This window comes from Lepisma saccharinum, chromosome 30 (assembly GCF_977018435.1).
Source record: "Lepisma saccharinum chromosome 30, izLepSacc3.1, whole genome shotgun sequence".
NCBI lineage: Eukaryota > Metazoa > Arthropoda > Insecta > Zygentoma > Lepismatidae > Lepisma > Lepisma saccharinum.
In genome coordinates, this window is record NC_139258.1 from 5,482,537 (window position 1) to 5,494,413 (window position 11,877).

At 38.2% G+C, this 11,877-nt stretch overlaps 1 protein-coding gene across 3 annotated transcripts in view; it reads right to left on the minus strand.

Annotated features, from left to right (window-relative positions):
• Window positions 1-11,877, minus strand: part of sha (shavenoid) — a 509,126-nt gene that overhangs the window by 14,980 nt on the left and 482,269 nt on the right. For all 3 annotated transcript variants that reach the window (XM_083115602.1, XM_083115603.1, XM_083115601.1), the window contains exon 9: window positions 3,556-3,920. In XM_083115602.1, the coding sequence (XP_082971728.1) occupies window positions 3,556-3,920 (365 nt within the window). The remainder of the gene's footprint in view (window positions 1-3,555; window positions 3,921-11,877) is intronic.

Sequence of the window (11,877 nt, forward strand, 5' to 3'; positions counted from 1 at the left end):
TTATCTTTTTAATCATATGCTTCTCCTCCATGACGTGAGTTGACAAACCTGTTCTTGGGTTTAAATGTATAATATCCAAATCGTGTTTATGCCATCTTATTGCCATTTTCCTTGCTGTTTGTCCTACATAATCCTTTGAACATGAACAACTTATATTATATATTCCTGTGGTTTCCACATCTGGTACAGATTTTCTCATTTTGTGTTCATTCCAAACTTTTGTGATCTAAACACGATTTGGATATCATAAATTTAAACCCAAGAACAGGTTTGTCAACTCACGTCATGGAGGAGAAGCATATGATTAAAAAGAGAAGAGTTTTTAAAAGAGTGACTGGAAACAGATTTGAATGTTTGGGAAGCTTCGTTCATTGCAGAACAACACTGGAATAAAGTACATAATGAAGATGGCAACATAGACCCACTATGGAGATTTCTTTTCCACAAGTGGAGTAAGCCACCATTTTTAAAATTTAATGTAACGTGTGACTGTCTTCTACATTCACAAATAACTAATATTTACCCGATTTCCATTGCGTACAAGTTGTAAAATTAACAGGGAACTATTGATATTAAGAACGCTGTATCAATGTCGATATTTGTTTTAAGTTGTTGATTTCGATTCGTTTTTGTTATATGTAAGAAATTGACTTAAAATGTCTTGTGTCAGAAATCGAAAATGAGTTTATATCAAATGTTATAAAGTGAAATAATATTTTGGAAGTTGAGTTGTGTTGTTTAATTCTTGCAATGTAAGTATAATAACATTATGAAAACCAGTTGAGCGCTGAGGGCTTGCAATTTATTTTTAAAATTGTATTAAAGTCTGCTCATCCTTCACGTACAATATATATTCAGTGTGAAGTATCGTTGCAAATGGAAAACATCAAGAAACTCTGTGAAAGCAATGATGATTTTGAATTGCCTGATGATATTTGGGGTTTATAATTTAAAATAATAATAATATGTAATAATAATACATGAAAAATGTGATCTATTTTTTTAATAAAAATAAAACAAACTGCTTGTTTCACAGCTAAGTTGCTATATTACAACAATGTAACATTGACAACATCCATTGTAAAACTGATTATTTTTTACTTACGTGAAATTTAGAAGATTTTGCACTTCCGCATTGCACAATTTAATGGTTCAATCCTATTAATTTCGAAGATCCACTGTCTTCATTCACAAAAGGGTACGCCGTTTGAAGCGGAGATGGTACCGCATCACTGCATTGTTTCTTCCCGGGCGGTGGTAGTTGCGATTTCTCCCGTTCGGCGGCACTGGCACGTGCATCGTGCGTAACGGAAATAGGCCTAAACAACAGTTACACCGAGTGCCAACTATCCATGTGGTGCCCAAAAACAGAAGCCCAGCTCAGACACCCAAGAAACAGAGATAACCCAAACCAAAATCCTAAACCCAAATGGATCGCCTTTCCATACCACCCCACTACATCTGGCAAATTTGCCAAGGCCCTCAAACCCTTCAACATCCGAGTAGCACACAAACCCATATCCCAAATCGGAAGGGCACTTCCCAACTTCAAGAGATACTACCTACCCAAACTTGCATCCCCCGATGCCTACAAGACCACATGCCAATTCCACAACACCTACATTGGCAGAACCATCCGCACCGTCCAAGAACGGATTAACAAACATGTAAAAGATGCCAAAAACGACACACCAAAATCAGGCCTCTCCCAACACCTCCACTCCACTAACCACACCATCTCCTCCATATCCATACTTCACCCAACCGGCTCTGTCATAGAAAACACCATCAAAGAAACCCATGCCATCATCCAACAGAAACCAGCACTGAACCTGGACAATGGACAGGCATACCCAACTTGGCACCGTCCTCAGAAAGATCCCCGACCTGAAAAAGAAAAGATGCGGTACACATACTCCAAACCCCCCCAGCCACGCGGGGAACAGGAACATCACATTGCCGAGCAGCACGGCCCAACCCCCAACTGGCAACGCCTCCTGACAACAGGAAGCAGACGACGCAAACCAAGATAACGGGAGAAATCGCAACTACCGCCACCCGGGAACAAACAATGCAGAGACACGGTACCATCTCCGCTTCAAACGCCGTACCCTTTTGTGAATGAAGACAGTGGATCTTGGAAATTAATAGGATTGAACCATTAAATTGTGCAATGCGGAAGTGCGAAATCTTCTAAATTTCACGTAAGTAATTTTAAACCGCGTTTACCGCAACCATCATAATTATTTTTTTGTTTCAATTTTTTTTTGCCATTGTTATAACTGTATCTTTAATCAAACTAAAAATGAATATCTGATGTAGGGAGTGTGTGTTCTCCTGAAACGTCACAAGGAAAAACTGTGTTTTTATGCTTGTAATAACCATAAACTACAAGAGAAATAATTCTACAATGCAAGCAATGTGTACATACAAGAAAAATTACATTCCTACATCGCAAATATATGTGAAATAAAATATCGAAGACAGTTTTTTTTTGGTGGTTATGGAAATGTGTAGCAATCTTTTGTGATGTTCAATGCATATTGAAGTATTTATTAAAGCTCTTGCCAGACAAAAGAAATATTATTATTATTATTCCTGCTCACCTGTTTTTTCATAAGGAAGTTTATAGAGATAAATTATTTTACAATATAATAATTTTATATACTAAGAAGTGTTGATGTGCGAATTAAGTAAGTCTATGCTTAAATACATCAGGATTAGTGTAAGTAATAACCATACCGGTTACTTCAAGATGCAAAGAATATTGTCCACTTCCACTTAGCCATCTGGTAGTGGAAACAGAAAAAGTATAAACCAAGGAGTATTGAGAATGAACTTTACAATTTAACATTTCATAATGAATCCCTAAAATTATGGTAAAATATAGCTTTGGTAGATATGTAAGGTTCCTGGGATGCATGATTTCTGATGGAAACTGGAAATTTCATTCATTCATTCATTCATTGTTTTCTGCCTAATTGGCAGGTTTTTCACTGCAATCTCCAGCTTTCCCTGTTCTCTGCCTTACGCTTCGTAATAGCATACGACCCAGTTAATTTAATATCATCCATAAGCTGATATCTCTTTCTTCCACGGACTTTTCCTCCTTCAACCAATCCCTCCAAGGCATCTCTTAGCAGGCAGTTTCTTCTTAGACAGTGTCCTAACCAGTTTCTTTTCCTCTTCTTGATGGTCTCCAGTATAGATCTTTTTTCACCAACTCTTTTCAGTACGGCTTCGTTTCTTACCTTGTCCGTCCATTTTACACGCTCCATTTTTCGCCATGTCCACATTTCAAAAGCTTCGAGTCGTTTCTCTTCATTTCTTCTCAACGTCCAGGTTTCTGCACCATATAGTGCCACACTCCACACAAAACATTTCACTAATCTCTTCCTTAGACCTATGTCCATACGGACTGGAAATTTGTAAGAAGAATATGGTTGTAACAGTTTGAGTGACGAGTGATAGTAAGAAGTGTGTGTGAACAGAGATTAACATGCAAGATCTATTCCACTTGGAATCAGCCAAACTGTTCATTAGAACAATTCTTACCTTCTGCATTACCCTGGGCTCTTCCGTGATGACAATTTCCGGTGGTTCATCGTTGACGTCACAGTTTACATTATCGTTCGCATATCCAGGGTTCTCCTTGCCGTGCGAGCGAGATTCAAACTCCCGCCTTAAGAGCGGGTTGTTTTTGACGATGCCTTCCTCGGCCACCGTGAGATGGCTCTGATCCACCTCGTCTTGCTTCTTCCTCCTGCGCTTGCGCACGTGGAGGTAGAGGAAGACCGAGGCCACGTAGATCAGGCCCAGAAGAATGGTGCAAACTCCGATCGCCACGTACTCGCTGACACTGAGGCCACCACCGCTGGCACTGCTGAGAACGTCAGATGGAAAGATAACTTCTCGAACATCTGAAACCAAGCAAGAGCAAATGTTACAAGTGTGCAACGCAGATAGTTCCTGAGCAAACTCTTCTCTCCAGGTTTTCCAGACTACAATCTTTCTGGTTTACAAAGTGAGTTGAAACAAACAAAAGCAAAAAACTGAGCACAGAATATGAAAGGGTAACTCAAATCTTCAAACATGTAATTCCTGTTTTGTTGTCCGAATCGAAAGGTTCGCAAATAGTTCATGCTACTTTCCCCGCCAGGTGTTTGAACGTCACCCTGCACATTCTGGGACACATGCACACAGTACGGAAGCAGGAGGCAAATGCCAACCAAACAACAATTATTTCCACCTATTTGTCTACTTGAACAGAAATTGTGGCATATAATTTCTCTTTCTAATTTTTTTTAAACAGTGTAACCGATGAAATGTCCTAGTAGTGCTGAATGTAAATCGTCTATTGAATAAACATTGCCTCTACAAAGTGAAAATTCCAATAAAGTAGGGAGTCCAAATTTCATCCCTGCACCTAATTTTGTCCCCTTCAGTTTCCTGCCTCTAAGAATGCTATCGGTGCCAGCACATGTGTGTAGGGGAAGGCAAATAGTCGTAAACATTTAGTAATCAGGAAGCTCCTGTTCCAGTTTTACAAAGATTTTTCATTTTCTAGGCAACATAAGTTATTGCAATATCATTATTATAAGTCCTTTACGCATAGTGTAATTGTTGTTGTTATATTCTCTGCATGTCATTGGTTTGGGCACTTTGTCAATAGAATGATGTAATTGTTCTGTGCTGTCAGATTCACTTGTTAAGAATGTGGGAGCTCCAACATTACATTGAGAGTTTGTCCTAATTTCATCCCCTTATGCTTTTCACTTTTGGTTAAGACAGGGCCCTGGAATCATGGCATCTTAAAGAAATGATATAGTTATTTTTTCAGGTAAACCTATTCTTCTTTCTAAATTTTGCTAAATTTAGTTTTAATTTTTAGTAAGGATTAAATTTGGTACTTTAGTATTATACGGACTACCTCATTTGTCTGCGATAAAATGATATTACCCTCACAAACATGAGTCACCTAACAAATCTTATTTTCAGTAGCATGCATGCTAACTGAAATCCTAATTGTGTCACTCACTTTATGCAAAAGTAATGGAGATATTTGATCCCAAAGTATGGCCCGTGTAAGTAAGACTCTGCATCTCGGAGTACTTTAGCCACCTTCTGACGTCAGATGAGGAATGCATACGAGGTTAGGTTCCATTAGCATAAATACAATGAAAAAATATTATTTAGCCTAACCTAACATATTGTGTCGAGAAACAGGCGCCAGTTTCTTAGTGAAAGTGCCAGACGGAAGTGCGGTGGCTGCGTCTGGTGTCGAAGTTTTCAACGAGCTACTCCGTGATATAGCTGACTTTTGTAAATAACAATTAACAACAAGCTAATTGTATGATTTACATATTGTAAACTTTCAAATACAGTGTTCCTATTATGTCCATAAGTGTTTCTTTTGCTTTCCCAGAAAACAGACCGTCCAAAATGAGGTAGTCCGTATAATACTAAAGTACCTTAAATTTTGTATTAATTCACTACATCTCACTGATTATGTTCACTTAGCAACATTCAGCCCAGGTTGAAATTCACAATAGAACAGGAAAACCTAGGCATTATCAACTTCCTAGACCTAACCATCAAAAGGAGGGGGCAACAAATTCACCACCACGGTCTACAGAAAACCAGGGCAGGGAACCAATATATCCTCTCCCTTTCCAACCACACACCCAAACATACAGCTAATATGGCTGAACTTCTACCAAAGAGCTTTCTCACATTGCTCAAGTGAAGAGGATTTGAAGGAAGAAGTTACCATGGTTACAGACATAGGACTTCAAAATGGATGCACAATACATCAACTCTCTACATGGTGTAGCAAAGCCGGAATGCAGGTGCGACAACTTAACCACAACCACCCAGCTAGCAGCAATAAAACAAAATGGATCACCTTCCGTTACCACCAGACTACCAGTGTCCTAAGCAAACACAAGAGATCTTTCCTTACACCACTTGACAACCCGGGAGTATATGATGCCCAGTGTGAGTGCAACTCGCATTACATTGGCATATCCATCAATGAACGTGTCCCAGGTTCGATACCCCGGTGGAGGCACAAGTGGTTCAGATCCCACTTTAAACTGTAGGTCCAGTCCCGATTAGCCTTACTATGCATAAAGTGGACTTAAAACAACAAATCAATCAATCATCAAAGAACGTATACAACAGCACTTATCCGATGCGAAAAAATCCTAACCCACTACCGGACTAGCAAAGCACCTCAAGTTTAACGAACACAGGATCCAAAATGTTTCAGTTAGATCAAAGAGACGCACACAATTATGCACTTTCCGCACGAGCTGAATATCGACAGTGGTTTGGCTTCCGCTTTTGCAATAACTCAACCCTACACACACAGCAGATGAACTGGTTACACAGGAACTGGAAGTCAACCTAACAGTGAAGCATCGAGTTTCCCAAGTGGATGATGGCAGAGGCCACCAAAATTAATCGAACATTTACAAGAAAGTTTCGCAGAAATCATTTTAGTACTCACGTACGTATTCTAATTCCTCCTGAAGTTAAATGTAATCGTAATGTAACCTTTCTAGCAATGACAAATCTGAAGTTGAAATGGAATTATAAATTTTAGTAACTCGTAATATGGAGGGAATTATGATGATGCATGGTGTTTATTTTGTACTAGACTTTTATCAGAGTACAGGCTCAGTGTTTCGAAATGTCATTTGACACACAGAGTGCACCCCTGACAAAAACCTTTCATTTGTTTAACTTGCTCCAAACAGCGCAAATGTCAAATGAAGGGGTCAGCAAAAATTAATAAACATTAAAATATTTAAAAATAAAATTGTTTTATTTCATCTGTGAAACATTAAATAAGGAGTAAGAATTTACTGCTGGTAGGAGTTAGGGTACTTTAATATTATACAGACTACCTCATTTCCAAATATGTCTCCAGATGATGACGAGCTGTTCCCCTGTCCTTTTTAGCGATTACTTACGATTTTGTTCAATATATGCTTTTGTGGTCAGGTCAGGTTTGGTTCTCTTAGCATTAAAATAAAGGGTACTTTCTTTTGCTTTCCCAGAAAACAGACGGTCTAAAATGAGGTACTCCGTATAATACTAAAGTACCAGTTATCTTCAATTTTACAATGCCTCTAAAATTATGTTAAAGTTATGTGATTTAACAGTGTTATGTATTTCTTCAATTTTCACCTCAATAATTTTTTGTCAGTTTACAGATGAATGTAAAAAATACACATCTTATTTAGCACTCCTTTCCAAAACACCATTGTTTCCAATTTTTTTTGTCTTTTACAAAATATATATATAAATGGATGTATGTCTGTGGGTGTGTATATATGTTTGTGCCGGCATAACTCTCGAACGCCTGGAACAATTTCAACCAAACTTGGTACACGTATCACTTGCAATATAGAAATAATACTTTTGGGGTAAGACACCCCTGGCAACCCTGGGGGTGGGGTGGGAAGGGGTGCTATGTAAAGATAATCTAAAACGACCGATATTAAATTCCGCACAAACAGACATCCATATGCAATCCCGCACAACGATAGTGTTTCTCAGGTTGTCTAACTTTCAGGCTGTGTTGCGAAAACAACCTATATTAGTGTGGAATCCATAGTATTCGCGACACTCCCAATGCTGTTCGACTTCAAGTTCATCACCTATCGGCATGGGGGGTGATGGGGTGTAAAATAAAATGCCACAAATGACCTAAATTAGCGTTGAATCCATAGTTTTCGGAGTCGCTAACCTAATTGGTGACATTCACGATCACATTTAAAATTATAGTTAGAATTCATTATTTTCCTGTCTAATACAAGATTGGGATAAATAAATATCTGGGCAGTGCCATGTAATTAGCAAGTTTTAAATAATAATTGTCTGGAAATTTTATTGTTAATGCTAAAAATATACAAAAAGTTAAATGTATTCTACACATTCAAGTTGAAAATATCCATTTCGACCCTCATTTATAAGCAGCTACCAAAAAGTGTCTCTTAATTGTTGGGTACTATACCTTATAATTAGGGACATTGAATTTTCGCGATGCGCGAAATGTGAAAAAATGCTTTTTCGCGAAATAACCGTGAAATATAAAATTAAGTAGAAAACATGCAAAAACCGGCAATCAAGGTTGTGCGCGCAAACTGTCGATTTGTAACAAACGTTTGCCTAAAGTTTCCTACCACTTGCAGCTGAAGAACGTTTTATCTTCGATCACATCAGGAAGACGATGCAAATTGGAATTTCCCCTGCACATAATCTCAGTTCGAAAACTTCGCTCCCTGTCAAGCTGCATTCCTTTCTTCCCCCGAATATGCATTTTAGAAATAAATTGATTTTGTGTTGATGTTTTCTTTTTGGTTGGACAGCTAAGTACTTGTGTATGTGTACAGTATATAAAAAAGAAGTAGTTTATCAATTTATAGCTCTTTTGTATGTCGTTTCCTCTCATGATGAAAAAGTGTGTGCCAATTTTTTTTTCCACCGCTGGTATATACCGCTGATCTAACATTTTATTTACCACTCTCCTCAGTTTTTATTTACCATAAATTTGTCTCCCTACTTATAATAGAACGTTTTGAGTTACCTTGTCATATTCTGCAATCAGCCTCCTGCTGTTTACAGCTTGAAAGCTACAGGAAAAATCCAGACAGTTTTGAATCACATTGCACTTACATTGTCCATTCCATTCACATCTCTCATAGAGTTCATTGTTTCACTATCTCCTATTTCTAGGCAATAGGATCAACAATGAAGCAGCTTGGAACAATTACGCATTATTGCACCAGATTAACTAAAGAGAATATTTAATTTCATTCAGGGTAATGGAAAAATTAAACCTTTTGTTCTCTGATTTTGCCTATTTCTGAACTTTAAAATATGTTACAGTTCAATGAATCCTTATCTAGGGAGTTTTACTATTAGGATGACCTAGTAAAATAATTATGAAAATCCTATTTATTTTAGCAACTACAAGCTGTGTTACAGTATACCTGAATAAATTGTCACTATGACAAATGTTGAAAGTAGCTGTCCCACTGTGGTGCAAACAGTGTGTCAACTTCTGTCATTTTGAAGCAAACATGGCAGCAGTGATGAGGGTAGTTTTGGTGGCGATGAGTGTGGACTGCTTTTGTGCACCCTCTCCTTCAGCATTCCTCAAAGGAAAATGTCTGGGTGTGTCAGATCTGGTGCCAGAGGTGGCCAAGATCCTTTCAAAATAATTTTGTTGTTGAATAAGGAACTGTGTGAATTTGTCAGTAATGTGACAACATGCCACCTGGCGGAGTTTGGTCTTCCAACGATAATGAGCATTTCCATAATGAATAATTTGCTTGGTCTACCACACTAGTAGTTAATCATTTATATTGCCCATATAAACAAAACATCCTTGCTAGTTTTCTGGTAATTATAAAATCAATAATCCCCCACAGTTAAGTTACAGTAAGCTTTCATGCATTCGGCTTATGAGGGTTTGACTCTACTCAAATAAGCAAAGGTGGTTCGGCCCAACTATACCGAAAATGGTTGACAAACTTAGGACATGCCATTGGCCAACAGTAATTTTGGCCATTGTTTCAACGCTGGTCCAACCTGTGCTTTTTACATTGGGCCAACATGGTTTTTATGTTGGGCCAATCTACTGAGAAGTAAAGTATAGATAGGTTTGTGTTCTGCTATATATAATTTATTGTGAGGCCAAATATACTCTAGTACAGCGGTTCTTGAACTTTCCTAGACTAGGGACCCCCTTCAGAGATCACTCGCCCTTGCGGACCCCCAAGAATTAACTCAATATGCATCATACATATTTATTTCTAGTGTTTCATCACTGACTTTCACCATTTAAGGAGGGTTTCACGGAGGACCACAGTTGAAGAATCACTGCTCTAGTACAAACAGTTTGTGTAAAACAACTTTCTCACTTATATGGTATCATTGTTTTCAAGTTACCTTCAAGTGGTTCACAAAAACTTTCTCAAGTTTACTTAGTTTTCTACCTATCATGGAATTTAGTCTGCACATAACTCACTAACTCACTCTCTAGCAGTGGTCAGAAGTAGCATCGCTACTGTAGCTAGCTACAAAATTTGTAGCTGTAGCAATGCTACATTTTGAAAATTGTAGTTGTAGCGGTAGCGAAGCTACAAAATTCCAGCAGTTGTAGTGAAAATTTCGCCACAGCTACATTTTTTCTCAGCATTTTGAAGTGAATTTTGTATGTGGCAACAGTGTCAGAAAAAATCGCCAATAACCCTTAATTTTGCAGCAGGTTCATAAAGGCAGTCTATTACATGGAGATGCAGATTATCTAGATTGTAGATTATAGATATCTGCGTAATTTATTTAATTATCTGAATAATTCAGATATCCAGATAACTAACAGCTACGTTTTTTTTAGCTGCATCCCTATTTTGGGGAAAAACTTGCCTCGTTTGCTGCACCACTGGAAAAAAGTGCCTCGTTTGCGTCAACCCTGGAACAAATCCTGTGGATATTCATGGTGTAAGAGACACCAAAATGTCATTAATTGCTGTGTAAGACACAACTTGCAGTGCAAAAACGAGCTATGGATTTTCCACTGCACTGACAAGGAAATAATGCCAGCAATAAATGGCTCAGTACGTTAACAGCATTGATCATGATAAGAATGATAAGAGTTTCTGGAATTACAATTATTTTCGCAAATTTTAAAATTACAATTTCTTTAGAACACTCAGGTTTACACGACAGTTTCCTCAATAATTTTATCATATTGCAAAAAGTATGTACGAGTTTCCTGCAGAAACGACAATTTTCTTTAGTTAATATACATAGTTTTCAAATTTATGTATTTCGCCTACTTTTGTGTCACTTTTCTGTAACTTTTGCTAATCATGACATCATCATCATCCTTCGCTGTTTCCTGCCTCTGGCTGGGTCGGCATAGAAGTCAAGCCCCTCCTTTTTTTCCTGGTCATCCACCACTCCTCTCTTTCCATTGTGTTCCAATCTTGTCCTCTTCTCCTAACACTCTCCACTATCTGCTCTTTCCACCGACGTCTTGGTCTCCCCCTTGTGCATTGTAGTCTTTCTGCATCCATCCTCTTCATGTGTCCGAACCATCTCATCTGTGCCTGATCTATCCTGTCCTGAAGCTTCACCACCCCCACCGTGTGTCGGATCTCCTCATTCCTTATTCTATCCCTTCTAGTCTTCTCCAATATACTCCTTAAAGAATTCATCTCCACCGCCTGCATCTTTCTTTTGTCTCTCTCTGTCATTGTCCAAGTCTGCTCCATACGTAACTATTGGCACATAGTATGTGTTATATATTTGGCACATAGTATGTGTTATATATTACCTTCTTGCATTTCATAGGCACATCCCTGTTCCATATTAATCTTCAAACGCTTTGATATAGTCCACCACCCATTTGTCCTCTTGTTTACCTCCTCATCTATTCTTCCACTTCTCTCAATCATGACAATGAGGATGAATGGTTTATTTAATTATTCTCTTATCTATAGTCACTTTCTGCCACTTTCGACTAATTGTGAGAACGAGGAAAAATGATGAGCAGTGTGGGGAATGGAGGAGCAGGAGGATCTCATCGTCCCAACTTGGCATCTTTCCTAGTTTTTGTTTTGAGTCCATTTTAAGCATAGATAATCTGATCGAGACTGGATCCTAACCACTATGTGCCTCTGCTGGGTATCGAACCTTGGGCCCCTTTTGTAGTCAAAGGGCTCCAGGTACTTTTCATTCAAAATGCTGACTTCATATCAGTCTATAAAAAATGAAATATTTATTCTCAAGAAAAATATGTTGATGTGAACATAAATACGCAATCGTACCAAATTTTATTTGTGTATAGTTGTAATAATT